The sequence below is a fragment of the Dipodomys spectabilis genome, unplaced genomic scaffold (assembly GCF_019054845.1).
Source record: "Dipodomys spectabilis isolate Male_0828 unplaced genomic scaffold, ASM1905484v1 ptg000018l, whole genome shotgun sequence".
In the NCBI taxonomy this organism is placed as follows: Eukaryota; Metazoa; Chordata; class Mammalia; order Rodentia; family Heteromyidae; genus Dipodomys; species Dipodomys spectabilis.
The window spans coordinates 10693360-10711563 of record NW_024870695.1 but is presented as its reverse complement, the minus strand read 5'-3'; the positions used below and the strand labels follow the sequence as shown (position 1 = coordinate 10711563).

The 18204-nt window shown below is 44.8% G+C and overlaps 1 protein-coding gene across 3 annotated transcripts in view; it reads left to right on the top strand.

The window, feature by feature from the left end:
- Positions 1–18204, top strand: part of Atp6v0a1 (ATPase H+ transporting V0 subunit a1) — a 64487-nt gene that overhangs the window by 39948 nt on the left and 6335 nt on the right. For all 3 annotated transcript variants that reach the window (XM_042671871.1, XM_042671854.1, XM_042671863.1), the window contains exons 15-20: positions 862–980; positions 2743–2959; positions 3415–3522; positions 9341–9448; positions 16310–16427; positions 16741–16912. In XM_042671871.1, the coding sequence (XP_042527805.1) occupies positions 862–980; positions 2743–2959; positions 3415–3522; positions 9341–9448; positions 16310–16427; positions 16741–16912 (842 nt within the window). The remainder of the gene's footprint in view (positions 1–861; positions 981–2742; positions 2960–3414; positions 3523–9340; positions 9449–16309; positions 16428–16740; positions 16913–18204) is intronic.

Genomic DNA, 18204 nt, shown 5'->3' with positions numbered 1-18204 from the left:
GCTGGGAAGGTGGTTCAGTGGTAGAGCGCTTGCCTTGCAATGCATGAGGCCCTGGGTTCGATTCCCCAGCACCACATAAGAAAAAAGCCGAAAGTGGCGCTGTGGCTCAAGTGGTAGAGCGCTAGCCTTGAGCTGAAGAGCTGAGGGACAGCACCCAGGCCCAGAGTTCAGGCCCCACAACCGGACCCCCCCAAAAAAAAAAAGACTTCCAGTTCTTCTTTGATTTTTCTAAATGTTTTAGTTGAGCTAGGCATTGGTTACCTACAATCCCAGATACTTAGGAGGCTTAGATCTCTAAGGATCATGGCTCAAAGCCAGCTCAGGCAGAAAAATCTGAGAGACTCTTATCTCCAATGAAGTACTTTAAAAAAAAAAAGAAAAAAGCTTCACAGACTATCCTGCCTGGGCTGTCTTTGAACCATGATCTTCAGATCTCAGTCTCTTGAGGATTACAGGCATGAACCACCAGCACCTGGCTTATGTAATGTATCATATTTCTTTGTCTTCTTTTAAGAGTTCCTCTTTGCTGGTGTAAAAGGATGTGATTGTGATAGTTATTAATCAGGTTTTCTTTTTTCAAGAAAGGTCTTTTTTTTTTTTTGTCGGTCATGGGGCTTGAACTCTGGGCCTGGACTCTGTCCCTCAACTCTTTAGCTCAAGGCCACCTGAGTCACAGCACCACTTCTGGTTTTCTGTTGGTTAATTTGAAATAAGAATCTCACGGATGTTCCTGCTCAGGCTAGCTTTGAACCAAGATCCTCAGATCTCAGAGCTCGGCTTAAGAAAAGTCTTTTCTTAAATACATGAATAATATTTTTCTATTCAAGAATTCTTTGGTACCTTTTGTTTTCTTGGTTATAGATCTGGAACATTGCAACCAACAAACTGACCTTCCTCAACTCCTTTAAGATGAAAATGTCTGTTATTCTTGGTATTGTCCATATGATGTTTGGAGTCAGCTTGAGCCTTTTCAACCATATGTGAGTTATTCTGTTCTCATCATTGCAAAACATCTTTGGGGAGGGATTAGTAACTCAGAACCTGTTTCTGTATTGTAGAAGTGATTTATAAAAAAAATCTCATGGTGAAGGGTACTGGTAATTCATGCCTGTAATCCTAGCTACTCAGGAAGCTGAGATCTGAGGATCACGGTTCAAAGTCAGCCTGGCCAGGAAAGGCTGTGAGACTCTGCTCTCCAATTAACCACTAGAAAACCAGAAGTGGCTCTGTGGCTAACGTGGTAGCGTGCTCACCTTAAGCTGAAGAGCTGAGGGACAGCTCCTAGGCCCAGAGTTCAAGCACCATGGCCGAAACACACACACACACACACACACACGCACACACACACACACACACACACGCGCGCGCACACACACGCACACACACAGGAAATCTCATGGTTGCCAGTTGCTGGTGGCTCACGCCTGTAATCCTAGCTACTCAGGAGGCTGAGATCTGAGGATTGCAGTTCAAAGTCAGCCCGGGCAGGAAAGGCTGTAAGACTCTTCTCTCCAATAAACCGCCAGAAAACCAGAAATGGTGCTGTGGCTCAAGTGGTAGAGTGCTAGCCTTGAGCTGAAGAGCTGAGGGACAGCACCCAAGCCCAGAGTTCTAGCCCCATAACCACCACCAACAACAACAGATCTCATGGTCTTAAATGAGGACCAGTGGCTTATGTCTATAATCCCTGCTACTCAGATGGCTGAGATCTGAGGATCCAGATTTGAAGCCAGCCTGGTCAGGAAAGACCATGAGATTCTTTGGTTGGTAGTGGTAGTAGTAGTCATGAGGGTTGACCGTGGGCCCTGGGAACTGTCCCTGAGGAAGGCTAGCACTTTATCACTTTAAGCTACTGTGCTACTTCTGGTTTTCTGGAGGTTGATTGCAGATAATAACTTCATGTACTTTCTTGCCAGGGCTGGCTTTGAACCTCGATCTTCAGATCTCAGCTTCCTGAGTAGCTAAGATTACACATGTGAGCCACCAGCACCTAGACTCTTATCTTCCATTAACTACCAAAAAGCCAAAAGTGGAGCTGCTGCTCAAATGGTAGAGCATTAGCCTTGAGCACAAAAACTCAGGGATAGGCCTGGGAATGTAGCATAGTGGTAGAGTGCTTGCTTAGCATGCATGAAGCCTTGCGTTCCATTCCTCAGTACTATATAAACCAAAAAAGCCAGAAGTGGTGCTGTGTTTCAAGTGGTAGAGCACTAACCTTGAGTAAAAGAAGCTCAGGGACAGTGCTCAGGCCCTGAGAGTATATGTATGTCCTCTAACAATTTACAGTTGTAATAAAAATATTTTTTAAAAAATCCTCAGCAGTTTTGTCAAACTGAGTGAATTCTTTCTTGTTTTTGTTGTCATAGATTGAACTTGGAGCTTTCTGGTAGACAGAATTGTGTGAGAAATTTTTTTTTTGAGCGGGGGGGGGGGGGGGGAGGAGGGGGGGGGACTGGTCGTGAGGCCTGAACTCTGGGCCTGGGCGCTATCCCTCAGCTCTTCAGCTCAAGGCTAGCGCTCTACCACTTGAGCCACAGCGCCACTTCCAGCTTTTTTCTTTTTTGCTTATGTGGTGCTGAGGAATCAAACCCAGGGCCTCATGCATGCAAGGCAAGCGCTCTACCACTGATCCACCTTCCCAGCCCCTTGTAGGAGAAATCTTGTGAGCATTCTGTTCCCCTCAGTGACGAGGTGGCCCTGGGTCTGTTTATTCTTACATTTTCTTTCTCTTTTCCCTTTTAGCTATTTCAAGAAGCCCCTGAACATCTACTTTGGATTCATCCCTGAAATAATCTTCATGTCCTCTTTGTTTGGCTACTTGGTTATCCTTATTTTTTACAAGTGGACAGCCTATGATGCTCATTCATCTGAGAATGCACCAAGCCTTCTGATCCATTTCATAAACATGTTCCTCTTTTCCTACCCAGAATCAGGTTTTCCAATGCTGTATTCTGGACAGGTGTGTCAACTTAAAGGAGAGCTGTCATAGATAGTTACCCTAGGTCAAAAAGTTAGATGAAGACTCCTTTTCTATAGTGTTTGGTTTTCAGCCCATGTATCCAGATCTAAGTTCAAACCATCCTCCTTTGGCTTTGGAGAATTCACTATAATTTCTGTGTTCAGAAAGGATGTAGTTTAGAATTACCATCTATGGGACAATTCTGGGACTTAAATATCTGTTGATCATTTTTGAGAAACCAGATAGTCGTATTCATAAATTGATAAGAAAGCATTGGGGAAATGAGTGATTTGCCTACTATTTGCCGCTGGTCTGACTCTGCTGTGATTGGTTGACTTTAAAAATAAAATTTGTCTTCTTCAATGAAAAAAAAAAAAAAGAAAGAAAACATTGGGGAAAAATTGTGTTGCATATTGATTGATGGACTTACATGTGATGTACCTTATTCTTTGCAGAAAGGAATTCAGTGTTTCCTGGTAGTGGTGGCCCTACTATGTGTACCTTGGATGCTGTTGTGTAAGCCACTGATCCTTCGTCATCAGTATCTGAGGAGGAAGCATTTGGTGAGTATATTCCTACACTGGAATTACTAGGTGTTTTTTTTTTAAGACCAAAGCAGTTCCCCAAAGTATAAAATTAATTTTCAAACATCTGTATATTCTTAAAATGCATTTACTTTGTATCCCAGCATGATCACTGGGCCTGCGGAAGTAGAGAAATACATATTTGTTGCTCAAACATCTGGATTCAGCCTTTGAGTGGCTGGGGTGGAGAGAATAAACCATGTGTCTGCTATCTTTTGTGGTCATGATTTACTCATACTGTGCTCAGAAGAATCCAGTCCTGTTATATGCAGCATCAGCCAAAGCAAGGCTAGAAGAGCTGCAGACGATGAAACAACTCATGTGGTTTGCCTGGGCAACCACAGGACTGATGCTGGGACATTTTCTTTTAAAATGAGACCATGATACTTTCACTGAGCAAAACATCCGGGAAAAAGGTTTGGTTTAAAGCACACTGATTTTTTTTTTCCTTTTAAGAAACAGCGTACATACAAGTATTTACTAATGTATGTGTGCATATGTTGGCCAGTGTTCAATATTGTGTAATTTCTGGCTATCCAATAATGCTTATTTACTGCACGCCTGGGGAAGCCCCAAAGACCTTGTTGCATGATATTCATGTGACTGTAAGATTATTCCTGCTATTGGAAAGCAGCTGAGTTACAAGACCGTCCTTCTCCCTTTTCTGACCATCTTCATCCTTCCACGTACCCTCCATTCGTCTCCCCCTTTCCCTCCCTCCCTCTTTTGTTTTCTTCTCCTTTTCTTCCATTCACTATCAGGAAGGGCAACCTGTGGAGGCCCCAGTCAGCCCAACCCCGAGCCAACAGGGACTAGAGGCAGCAGCGGCTGCAACAGTGAGTGCATTAAATCCATCACCCCAAACATTTTGTTTAAAGAGGTGGCAAACAGTGCAGCAGAATTCTTTTTTAATGCTATTGAGATCATGGCACATGCGTGCCCTCAGGAAGTGTGTCCTTGTAACTCATGAAACACTGACAGAAGAGCTTTCCACCTCTTAAGAGTAGATTCTGGTATCGTCTTTACATTGATCTAAAGTTTCTGTTCAGATATGTAAGTATAGTCCTATACTTGAGAGCACAGTGCATGTTGTACCTCTCTGAGTCCTATCATCTTACTGTAAAGTGGCAGCTCTTGGATCATCCACTTTTGTGTCTGCATTCTGTGACTATGAACTGGAGATTTCTCAGCACGGAGGCTAGAACATCTCTGTAATTCTTGAGCTGATTTCCCTGTACTTTAGAATTCTGCGTGAGAGATGCTTGGACATTGGTCCTTTTTAGCATTGACTTACCCTTCTAGAATGAGAGTGTTACTTGTTCCCTTTATTGTAAGACTCCGAAGCCCTCACATCTTCAGCTGTTTCATTGAAATCTCTCTCCCATGTGTCTTGTGCATGCTATACATCTGGTGTAATAACCAAGTTCATGTTCTGTCTTCATCTTTCCTCCTTCTGATACTATCTTGTGATTCAGTAACAGCACTTTCAACTTCAACACATTTCAGTATTTGCTCTGAAAGATATCTTTTAACCATAATATTATACTAATATCAGCCTAACTCATTCTGGATTTGTAAAATCTCACTATTAGTGATTACTTATGTACTTCCATGCTCTGGTAGCACATACTCCTTTAAGGCAAATGAAATGTTTACATGGATAATCGCTTTTTTCCATTATGGGCTCCTGATCATTTTAAACTTGGAAAACTGCTTAGCCATCCTACTAGAAAAGGGATGATTTTTCTTTTTTCTTATTTTTTCTTTTCGGGTGGGGGGGAAGATCAGCAGGAATTTCAATCTTGCTGCTTCAAACTATTTTCCAGCAGAGACTTACTTTCTCCTTCCCTATGAATAAAAAATAAAAGCACACAATACCTGTGGCTGATGGTCTTCCCTCATACTGGTCTTTTTGCCAGTCTCAGCATCAGAAGGTGCTTCTGAGATGGTCTTGCTGCTTTGAAGTCTAGTACTTCTTCTGTGACAGACTGAGTTAATATTCCCAGTTTGCAAACAATCATATTCCTTTAGCTTGTCCTCTTGGGACAAGAAGATGTTGTTCTTGCTACACTTGAAGTCCTTTTGTGGACTTCTTTTGAAGAAGAAATTCTTGTTATACTTGAAGTCCTTCTATTTATTTATTTATTTATTTTTGTTGGTTGTGGGGCTTGAACTCTAGGCCTGGTCGCTGTCCCTCAGCTCTTCAGCTCAAGGCGAGTGCTCTACCACTTGAGCCACAGCGCCACTTGAAGTCCTTCTTTTGGGAGTGGTCAGATGTCATTTGTGCCTGACCTGGAAGTATTCAAACTATAGTACTTCCAAAATCTGACCAAACATCTGAATCACCTGGTAAACTTAATTTGTTCCTTAAGAGTATTAAATTCTTAAGAGTATTAAATAAGTTGAAGAAATACAAGAGGCTTATGATTCATATTAATTCTCACTCAGAAAATTTCCTACTGACATTAAATAATGCAATAGGTACACTTGGCTAGAGGGTGCTTATAGTACTAACCACAAAGAAACCTTCATCCCTGCTATGTTCTCCTCTGAAGCATTGTTAACAATGAGGAACTTTGTATCTGCCTATCATCTGTGTGTATGTGTGTGTGTGTGTGTGTGTGTGTGTGTGTAGAAGGAGAGAGATGTATGGAATTGTGTTTTGGACTATAACACTTTTAGTAGTATTGGGGTTTGAACTGCACTTTAGATTTGTATACCCCTTGATTTTTTTTAGTTTTTTTTTTAGAACTTTAGTTTATCTTAGAGGGTGTTTCATAGTGGTACTCACTTTTACAGTAACCTGTAGAATAGTCTCTTGGATTACCAAAATTATGGGAGCACTCTTGTCATTGATGGATGTGTTGGTTTTTCCCAGTTATTTGCTATTAGAAACAATGATACATAATTAATACTTGTCCATACATACTTTATTAAAGCTTTCCAGCAGTACCATTATTGAATCTCAAGGATGCATGTGTTTTACATTTTGATATGGCCTTCACTGTGATTGTACACTTCACACTTGTAAAGATAGTAGTTTTTTATTTTTTGCCAGTCCTGGGACTTGAACTCAGAGCCTGAGCACTGTCCTTGAGCTTCTTTTTGCTCAAGGCTAGCCCTCTACCATTTGAGCCACAGTACTACTTCCTGCTTTTTCTGTGGATGTGGTACTGAGGAATGGAACCCAGGGCTTCCTGCATGCAAGCACTCTACCACTAAGCCACATTCCCAGCCCCAAATAGTAGTTTTCTTTTCTTTTTTTTTTTTTTTTTTTTGGTCAGTCATGGGGCTTGAACTCTGGGCCTGGGCACTGTCCCTGAGCTCTTCAGCATTCTACTACTTGAACCACAGCACCACTTCTGGTTTTCTGGTGGTTAATTGGAGATAAGAGTCTCATGGACTTTCCTGCCCAGACTGGCTTTGAACCATGATCCTCAGATCTTAGCCTCCTGAGTAGCTAGGATTACAGGCATGAACCACCAGCACCTGGCTAAGATAGTAGTTTTTAAATAAAAATTTCCTATGTTCACCCAAGACCTAAAATATTTCCAAAAATAGTATTTGAGAATCTAAAGAGTAGCTTCCAAGGTGATTCTAATGGAGCTGGTTCTCTGGACAGCATGTAAGGACCACTGCTGCAAATGCTAGGGGTCTGAGCGGGCACTGAGCTGTGGTAAGCAGGGCACCTAAAAAGTGAAGCTGAAGAGGAGGACTATAGGATTCTGGTCAAACCTGCTTTCATACTTTGGGTGCTGCCATCCAGACAGCTCTCTACATTGTCCCTAGACAGAAGTATCTAAAGTATGAAGAGCAGCCATCTCCTATTATTTATTTATTTATTGTTCTAGTTCTGGGGCTAGAACTCAGGACCTGGGCATTGTCCCTAAGCATGTTTGCCCAAGGCTAGCACCTCTACCATTTGAGCCACAGCTTCAGTTCTAGCTTTTTGGTGGTTAATTGGAGATTAGAGTTATAGACTTTTCCTGTCTGGGCTGGCTTCAAACTGTAATGCTTAGATTTCAGCCTCCTAAATAGCTAGGACTACAGGTGTGAGCTACTGGCAGCCAGCTCCAAACACCTTTTTACTTTGCTGCTATTTTAACCCAATTCGTCCTGGATTTTGTAACCAGAGGACTTTTACATCAATGAACCCCAAGAGTTTTGTTTATTTAATTTTTTGGGGGGTGGCGGCATTTTGCGAGAAAGAGGTCTGGTATGGGAGTTTGAAGTTAGGGCCTCAGGATTACCTGGTTTGCTTTCTTTTCTTTTCTTTCTTTCTTTCTTCCTTCCTTCCTTCCTTTCTTCCTTTCTTTCTTTCTTTTTTTTTTTTTGTTGGTCATGGGGTTTGAACTCTGGGCCTGAGAGCTGTCCTTCAGCTCTTCAGCTCAAAGTGAGTGCTTTACCACTTGAGCCATAGCATCACTTCCGGTTTTCTGGTGGTTATTTGGAGATGAGTCTCACAGAGTTTCCTGCCCTGGCTGACTTTGAACCATAATCCTCAGATCTCATCCTCCTGAGTAGCAGGATTACAGGTGTGAGCCACCAGTGCCTGGCTCCAGCCTAACTTTTGGCTGGTTATTTTTGGAGATAGAGTCTCACAGACTTTTCTGCTAAGAATACCAGGCAGAATCTCAGCCTCTTGAGTACCTAGGATTACACTTGGGAGCTGCCAGTGCTGAACTAAACCCAAGTGTTTTTTTGTTTTTGTTTTTGTTTTTTTGGGTCCGGTTGTGAGGCCTGAACTCCGGACCTGGGCACTGTCCCTTAGCTCTTCAGCTCAAGGCTAGTGCTCTACCACTTGAGCCACAACGCCACTTCTGGCTTTTTTTCTTTCCGCTTATGTGGTGCTGAGGAATCGAACCCAGGGCCTCTTGCATGCAAGGCAAGCGCTCTACCACTGAGCCACCTTCCCAGCCCAACCCAAGTTTTTGTAAGTCGAGTTGACTTGAAAATTCTGTGTATAGAGATCCTGCTGAAGACTGAAGAGCAAACACCAAGTCAGCATCTGCCCATATGCCTATAGAGGAGTAATTTTTATTTATTTTTTGGTGCCAGTCCTAGGGTTTGAATTCAGGGCCTGGGCACTGTCCCTGAGCTTCTTTTGCTCAAGGCTAGCACTCTACCACTTGAGCCACAGTGCCACTTCCAGCTTTTTCTGTGTATATGGTGTGAGGAATGGAACCCAAGGCTTCATTCATGCTAGGCAAGCACTCTACCGCTAAGCCACATTCCCAACCTAGAGGAGTAGTTTGAACATCATATATTCTCTAGCAACAAATGATTGTACATAAAGTTGTAGGGGGGATGGAGGGAGTTGTCTCCTTGACTTAGGGAGTCCTTTATCTTAGTAAGAAACCCAGTGCATATTTGAGAGAGGTTGCTGGAATTCTTGAGCTTCTGTTGAAACTTACCAGATAAACTCGCCTTGTCATTTGATTACCCTCCCTCTTAGAAAATCTAATCTTCATTTGCAGTAAAACATGGCCACTGGCAAGCTTTATGGATGAGCTGCACTTGTTAGGAGAGTCTTCATATTCAGTTTTTGATCAGGGTGAGCCTGGTGCATCTTGGTGAAGCCAGATGAAGTGATAAACACTGGTTACACCTGTGGGGGCTGGGGCAGGGTTGGGATGGGAGCAGTTGTCTTCACCACAACTGTTCAGTGAATTTTGCTTTTGTTGTTAGGATGTATGCCTTTCTGAGGTTTGTATGTACTAACCATCACCCTTCCCCACCTCACAGAATGTCACTTTAAAGCCCAGGCAAATTCTACTCTTTCTGTTCATCTGTGTAGGGAACTCTCAACTTTGGTGGGATCAGGGTGGGCAACGGACCAACAGAGGAGGATGCTGAGATAATTCAGCATGACCAGCTCTCCACCCATTCAGAGGACGCGGAAGAGGTAAGATACAGCGGTGTGGGCATCTTCTCCTTCCAGCTCGGTCGGGTCAGCCTAGTCTTGTTTTCCTCAGAGGCTCACTTCAGTCTTCTCCTTAAAAAAAAAAATACTAATAGTTGGTCACCTTCTGGACCACTTAGGGCACTACAGCTGGCCTCACTCTTAAGCTCCAGGTGTTGCCCAAGGAGCCTGAAGCAGCTTTGCTCTGCTCTTCTTGATTTTCCTGTTGCCTGAAGTACTTTGCATGTGACCTTAGTTACTAACTGCTCTCCTTGGCCCAGGCAGCACCTAGTGTCCCAGCTTTTGTTACCAGAAGCACAGAGAGCTTAGGATAGCTTCTTCATCCCTTGATCCTTCTGAGAATTATTCTACTTAGACTGCTTACCAGCTGTAATCACTGATACTTTTTAAGGCCTACCTCTCTGGTATGTTCTTATTGAAGATATTTTGTTGGAGCTTTTTTTTTTTTTTTGCTTTTTTTGCTGTTGTAGTTACTGGCCTTCTTTTTACAGGGAGAGTGGAAACATCAGGTTAGGCTAGTCTTTCTTTAAGTCATTACCTCCATCTCTAGTTATTGAATCCACTCTCCTTGCCCAGCTACTCATAGCACAAAGCCTCCAAACTTAACTATTAAATCTCATCCACTCATCATATTCTTTTTAAAATAAATAGGATAGAAATGAGATGGAGGATCCAGCTTGGGCTGTTAAGTCTATCTGCCCACTTTGACTCTGATTTTTTTTTAATGCCAGGTATCAGGATACTTTTTAAAAATATGTGACTTAATCCTCTAAATCCCTGTGTGTGCTAACAAGGCCTGCTTCTGACATGTTAGCCCCATTTAATATTTCCAATCCTTCCCGAGGTATGTGCTTATAACTTGTGACCTTGTTTGTGGCGTGGCTTCCCACTTAAGTGTCAATTTGTGTTTTCAAGCCTACCGAGGATGAAGTGGTAAGACCAAAGCCTTCATGTTTATCTGGGGCTTCTCTTTTCCCATCCTTGTGATCACTCTGCTGTCCCTGCCACACCCTGGGGCCACACATACATGACCCTATGCATCGTGCATCTCACTGGCCATTTCTAACCAGTTTGTGAGCCTGTGTTCTGACAAAGCTCATCTCCATTAACTGCATCTCATGCTGGTCATCTCTGTCTTTGTGTCATTGATTTTGCTGATCTAATACCTCTGAGAGTGGCTTTGAAGGAGTTGCAAGTAATGTCTGCACTGGCATTCTTGAAATGACTCCTCTCAGGGTTAAGTCCCATGGGCCTCCACCTTCCTCTCCTGTGGTAGCTATCTCTGCCCTGCCTCTCTGAGTGCTTATGAGCAAAGCTTACCTTTCCTCCCTGTCTGATATGCAGTCAGCCTCTTCCTGCTGCCCTCATCAGCTTGCTGATGCTTCAGCTTGAGACCGTATACCCTTGCTTAGAGTCAGTTCTGCCTCCATGTGACCTAGGTGAGAAGTAGACAGCTGTCAAAAGGAGGTTTTGCCTCTCAGGTGCATCCTGGGAAAAACAATCAGTCTGAATGGAAAGAGTTCATACAACAGGCACATGTGGAGAATGACAGAATGGAAAGAAATTTGAATTGTTTAGGCTATGTCTAAAGTACTGAGCAGTACTTCATTTAGCAACACACGTTTTTGAATTGAGTTTTTAAAAGGCCTCGCTGCACTGTTTGCGTCTTTCCCCAAAACTTCTCTCTAAAATACCTAGAATTATGAACTCTACCTTTCTCTTTCCTGGCTCTCCTGGTCCTAAAGGGCAGAGGGATGGCATGGGGAAAAAAAAAAAAAAAACAACTTTGCTGTTCTGTGTAAAAACAGGCAGTACGTGCTCTTCATGAAGTCTGGAGAGGTTCCTTTGCTGGCATCAAGGACATCCTTTGTTCCTGGACCGCTCGTCTGTGCAGTCGCTGGCTGACCTGCCTTGCATGGTGGGGGGTTGGGGAGGCAGTGTTCCATGTTGGGGAGGAGCCCAGTCCTCTCCCAGTACTACCACCTACAACAATACTGCTGTGAAAATATCTTTTTCATTGAGCACACAGAATGGTTCAGCCAGCCGTCTAGAACCAGTGTCCTCATTTGTAGCCATAGCCCTAGGGGTTGGGCATCCAAAGAAGATGGGCTAAATTCAGCCTTCCAGCCTCTGGCCATCCAGCCTACCACTACTCATGGATTCAGTGTCTGTTGGCTTCCTCAGTAGTCATAACTGGTAACGGAGTTTGAACTTAGCCTGGAGCTATTCAGCTAGCTTGCTGAGCTGGCACTCTACCCCTTGAACCATGCATCCAGCCCTGCTTTTTGCTGGCTGTTTCAGAGATGGCATCTTGAGGACTTTTCTGGCCTGGCTTTGAACCATGATCCTCTGGATCTCAACCTCCTGAGTATCTAGGATTACAGATATGAGCCTCTGGCACTCATAGCATTTTATTTTATTTTATTTTGGCCAGTCCTGGGGCTTGAACTCAGGGCCTGGGAGCTGTCCCTGAGCTTCTTTTTACTCAAGGCTAGCCACAGCGCCACTTCAGGCTTCTTCTATATATGTGTTGCTGAGGAATCGAAACCTGAGCTTCATGCATGCGATTCAAGCACTCTACCACTGAGTCACCTTCCCAGCCCAACATTTTATTTTTATCAGGCAAATTTAGAAAACTGATGTTACTTAATGATTTCAAACAAAACAGATTCTTTTGGAGGAAAAAAAGTTCAGCCTACTAGAATTTTCCCACTTTGCTTGGCTGTGAAAACTGTTTCACATGGGACATTGTTCCCTCTCCCTAGGAGGCACTCAGCCAGCTGCAGACCAGAGCCAGATCTCTGGTATCTGAGAAATCTGTAACGACACAGCAAGAGTCAGTGTTCCCACCCCCACTGTCCTTTTCTTACCAAGTACATTCACCAGCCCATCTACGCACTCGCCCATCCATCTTTGTATTCCTTCACCTCCATGTGTCAGGCACTCACTATGTTTAGTGCTGTAGAAACAGAAGGCAAACAGTTGTTGCCTTTAAGGATTTCCCAGGCAGAGTGTTGGAAGAGCCAGGGTGACAGACACAGTAGATGTGTGCCAAGGATGCTGTGACAGCACAGAAAAAGCATCTCACAGACACCGGGGTGAGGAGACCAGGAGAGGAATCTCTTAGGGAGCAAGTGCTGAGCTCAGTTTGGCCAAGCAGACGTCTCTGGAGAGAGGGAGAGAAGAAGGTAGACCCACCAGTGTCCATAGTGTTCCAAAAATGAAATGAATCTTTGAGTTGCTTGGCCCATACCGTGTTGAGCAAGGGTTCAGTTTGGCTAGAACAGGCAGAGGTTGGGGGACTGGGTGAGAGATAAGAATAGAGATTGGCAGGGACCAGCTGTGAGATTTTGGATCAGCCAGGTGCTGATGGCTCACGCCTGTAATCCTAGCTACTCAGGAGGCTGAGATCTGAGAATAATGGTTCCACGCTAGCCCGGGAAGAAAAGGGCAGAAAAGTCTGTGAGACTCTTATCTCCAATTAACCACTAGAAAACTCGAAGTAGCGCTGTAGCTCAAGCGATAGAGCTCTCGCCTTGAGCTGAAGAGTGCAGGGATAGTGCCCAAGCCTAGAGTTCAAGCCCCATGACCGACAAAAAAAAAAAAAAAAAAAAGATTTTGGGTCATTTAGGGAACAAGCCCTCGGACTCATGGAGCAGGGGCTGACACTGACCTAAGCACATGTGCACTGCTGGTGGTGAAGTTGTAGGGTACGTTGAATGGGGGAAGAACCAATCTGGAGGTATGGACAGCTTGTAGTCAGAAGTGATTCAGGAAAGAACTGGGCAACTTAAAGGAAAATACAGCATTTATAGAGGGAATTGGAAGGGCAGGTTCAATTTGAGACACTACCACAATAAAAGCTAATGACCCGGGGCTTTGATAAATGTGATGGGTAAGAATGAGATGGATTCCCAGACTTGGAAAGGAGACGTGGAGCAGAAGTCAGTTTGCAGTTGCTGAGTTTCACTTGGTGCTGCTGGTGCTGGGCACCCATGGTATGCCAGGAGATGCAGCACAGCAGTACAGAGATGGAGATGTCCATTTAGGAGTCACTTCTGAAGTGACCATAGTGGCCGGAACTCTAGGCAACCTTGAGGCTTAGAGAAGAACTGTGATGGAGATAAGGAATTTCCAGGGAGATGGGAGGAAGATGAAAGGGAAGCAAGCGTGTCTAGGTGGTGACAGACATCAGAGGAGGATGGTCACAGACATAGACTATTAGATTTAAGCACTGGGCAGTGCTTCCTCCCAGGAAGAGCCATTTTGAGGGTTGAAGCCAGGGTGCAGAATAAATGGGTGAGATAGAGAACGCAGAAATGGGAGCATGCACCTCAGAGCTACTTACATTGTGCTAGGCCAGTAATTCTCACCTTGCCTGAGAAAACATGCCCTGATTGCAAAGCAGCAAGATGGGAATGAAGAAGAAGGGGTACTGCCTAAAAGGAAAATTTCTCCCCTCCTTTCCTGTTTTGTTTTTGTTTTTGTTGTTGTTGTTTGTTTTACAGGGAAGTAAGGGCAGTACTTGTTTGAACTCAGGACCTCTTGCTTGCTCAGCTGGCACTCTATCCCTTGAGCCCTGCCTCCAGCTCTACTTTTTGCTGATTGTTTTGGAGATAAAGTTGCACTGACTTTTCTGCTCACTGTGGCCTTGAACTGCCATCCTACGGATCTTAGCCTCCTGAGTAGGATTACAGCTGTGAGCTACTACTATCCAGCTTCTTTTTCTTTTTTCTTTTTTTATTGTTTTTGTTGCCATTGCTGGTACTTGACCTTAGGGCCTAGACACTGGTCCCTGAGCATTTTTGCTCAAGGCTAATTATCCCTTAAACCACAGTTCCACTCCTAGTTGTTTTTTTTTTTTTTTTTTTTTGAGATGAGAGTCATTGACCTTCCTGCCTGGGTTGGCTTCAAACCCTAATCTCTGATCTCAGGCTGCTGAGTAACTAGGATTACAGGCATGTACCACTGGCATTCAGCTTTTCTTTTTCTTTCCTTTTTTTTTTCCCCTCTTTCTGTTGTTGGTCCTAGGGCTTGAACTCAGGGCCTGGGTGCTGTTCCTAAGTTTTTTCACTCAAAGCTAGCACTCTACCACTTTGAGCCACAGCACCACTTCTGGTTTTCTGGTGGTTAAATTGGAGATAAGAGTCTCATGGACTTTCTTGTCCAAGCTGGCTTTGAACTGCAGTCCCAGGTCTTAGCCTCCTGAGTAGCTAGGGTAACAGGCATTAGCCACAGCACCTAGCTCTTTCTCTTTTTTGCTAGGAGAAATTTGAGTAGAATAAAAATACTGAAAGTGGTCCTTATTGCCACTGAACCTAGGAATAAAGATCTGGGCTCCTAGAGGTCTGGACTTCGCTTCTTCTAAGTCCAGGCAGCAGGGATAGGAAAGAACTCATTTCAGCATTAGGGGGACTTACGTAACTAGGGGTATTAGGTTTCTTTAGTTTTCAGGGTAAGAAGCTTAGAGAGGAAAAGTCCAGAAACTCATGGGGTTAAACAGATGTGAGAGGAAGCGAGGCATGTCCCTAGCAATGACATGCTGGGGCTGGTCCCTCTTCCCACTGGCCTTCATCTTACAGCTTTATGGTATAGACCCTGAGCTGAGGGCCAGGGCAGCTGGCCGAGCCTTAAGAGCTTGTAGGGCCCAGGGCTATGCTAGGCTAGCCTCTGAGGAGCAGCTCTGGAAGTGACCACCACCTCCTGGGCTTTGGTGGACTATTGATTACTCTACCTGGTACTTCTAAAACATTACATGTTTAGAAAGCTGCATAACACAGATTGTGCTTGAAGCAATCCTAAAAGCGAACTACGAAGTGACAAGTTTTTTTGTTTTTGTTTTTGTTTTTGTCAATCTAGGGCTTGGATGCAGGGCCTAGGTGCTGTCCCTGCGTTTTTATGCGCAAGGCTAGTGCTCTACCAGTTTGAGCCATGGTTCTCTACTTCTAGTTTGTAGGTGGTTAATTGGAGATAAGAACCTTACAGACTTTCCTGCCCAGGCTGGCTTCAAGCCACGTCCACAGATATGAGTCTCCTGAGTAGCTAGGATTACAGGTGTGAGCCACTAGCACCCAGCCACTTTTTTTTTAAATACAGGCTCTCACTGTATGGCCCAGATGGTCTCCAACTTTTGGATCCTCCTGCCTCAGCCTCCCGAGTGCTGGGATCGCTGGCATTCAGCACCATGCCTGGCCACCCCCTTCTTCTAGAAATAATACTTGATATTGAAAGGAAAATGGAAAGGATCCTGCGGTGGTAGTGGGGATAACACAAGATAAGCTAACCAGCTATCTATGGGAGAATCTTAAGACTTGTATAGAAATTTTCCTGGGTAATCTTCAGAAGTCACAAAAGAAAAAGGAAATTGTCTTGGCCTCACAGAACTGTAAAAAGAATGAGTCTGTGGAGAATTAGACTTCTGCAGGTATTTTCCAGCCTGTCTGTGCCTGCTCTTGCCACTGCCACATTCCCTGGTTTTCATTTCCCAGCTGGCCTCACCTTGAGGTAGGAAGCAGCCGGGTGGGGTCCTCTGGCAGTCCTCTCTCCACTGAGCATTCTTGCTTGGCCCAGTGTGTACCCTGCTCTGGAGCTCAGCGCCCAGCAGGAAGAGTACACAAAAGTTGGGAAGGATCTCATTAAAATATGATCCAGTGTGGTTTGTTGAGAGGTTGAGAGTCCTAGGGTTGGGGCTAGACCAGGCAGGATTTCTGGAGAAGTCATCTCTGCAATCACCTAAGGTCAACGTTGGATGCTCTTGGCTCCTCCCAAGGTAAGATGCCAGCATGAGGAATGTGGTCCTCTGCCCTGGCCTCATAGATTCTCTCTGATTTCCTCCCACGACAGTTTGACTTTGGGGACACCATGGTCCACCAGGCCATCCACACCATTGAGTACTGCCTGGGTTGCATCTCCAACACCGCATCCTACCTGCGGCTCTGGGCCCTCAGCCTTGCTCATGCACGTGAGTATGTTTTGCTCCAATTCAGAGCTGCAGGTTTCTGCTTCTCTGGCAAACTCCCTCAGCTGAGTGAGGTCTTCCCAAGCATGGAAGTCACATAGGGGTTCTGGAATTATTCCAGCTCCTGAGACCAGAAGAAAGAGTATAGAGCAGAATCAGCACTTATGCCAGGTCAACCATCCATGATGATACCACCAAAACTGAAGGAATTCAGGATGCAAGAAACCCTCCAGGTGAAGGATAGCAGAGCAAAATAATGGTCTATAGCTACCTCTTGCCAAACTGAACTAGGCTTTGTGTCTTTCCACCCCCCCAGAGCTGTCTGAAGTGCTTTGGACCATGGTGATCCACATTGGCTTGAGTGTGAAGAGCTTGGCAGGAAGCTTGGCCCTGTTCTTCATCTTCGCCGCCTTTGCCACCCTGACTGTGGCCATCCTGCTGATCATGGAGGGCCTCTCGGCCTTCCTCCACGCACTGCGGTTGCACTGGTGAGGCCAGCCAGGGTGGGGTGTGCAGGGGTGGGCGGGTCCTTGGCTGAAGGGAGTGAACAGCTCTCCTACATGGAACCCATGGGAAGAGCTGACCCTTCACTGGCTCTTGGCAGCACCCCAGAACTTACCTTGGCATTGAGCCTTGGAAAAAGGCCACAGTGAATCCCAGCTCATCTTTTTCTGGGTTCCAGGAAGAGTTCCCTGTGAGTGTTGTTAGGCTCTCACTCTCTGCCATTATTATTATTCTCTGGCGCCTACAGGTCTAATGTGTATGAAGTTTTTTGTTTTTGTTTTTTATTTTGTTCTGATTTATAACTTCTGTTCTCAGAGCAGTACACGCAGTACAGAAGTAGACAGTCCAGGAATGAGCTAGAGTAACTGCCTCCCAACTTGTCCCTATACTAGTGCGCTTTGATTTGGTTAGGACCCTGGCAGCTCTACTGTGGGGTAGGAGCTCCTGGTCCCCTCGTGTAGCTGGTCCCTCAGAAGGGCAGGCTGAGGGGGGGGTTGTTGGTCTTCTTCACTGTGTGACTCTTAGTGGCTCTGAGAGAAAGCTCAGGAATAGGAAAGCCCAGGTCTTGTCTAAGCTGTGATCTCAAATCAGCTATAGGACACTCAGTTAAGTTTAAATTTCAGGTAAACAACATTTCTTTGTATGAGTATTTCCCAAATGTGCACAGAACATACTGATACTAAAAGACAGGCGGTATATATATATATATATTTTTTTTTTTGGGGGGGGGGGAGGTCCAGTCGTAGGCCTGAACTCTGGGCCTGGGCGCTGTCCCTCAGCTCTTCAGCTCAAGGCTAGCGCTCTACCACTTGAGCCACAGCGCCACTTCCGGCATTTTTCTTTTTTGCTAAGGAATCGAACTCAGGGCCTCAAGCATGCAAGGCAAGCGCTCTACCACTGAGCCACCTTCCCAGCCTCCAGGCGGTATATATTTTATCTGGCAAACTCTCCCTCTTGGGGGTCTACATTTTCTCCTTTATGTTATGCTTCTCTCTCCTTAGGAGGCCCGAAACCCAGACTCTACAAGCTCTGGAACATGTTTCTGTAGAAATACCTCCCTCCCACCACACACACTGTTTTACAGATGAAGGGGTCACAAACGTAATGACCCTAATCAGAAGCCCCAGTTGAGGTGGCCTATGGTGGTGGTGGTGACTATTTCTTGTTAGTTCTCTATCATCTTAACCCTGTGAAGTTCCTTCCCGCTCCCCATCCCATTTTTCTCCTGGCCTCTGACAGATTCTCCTAGTGCCTGTGCTAAATGATGATGGAAAAA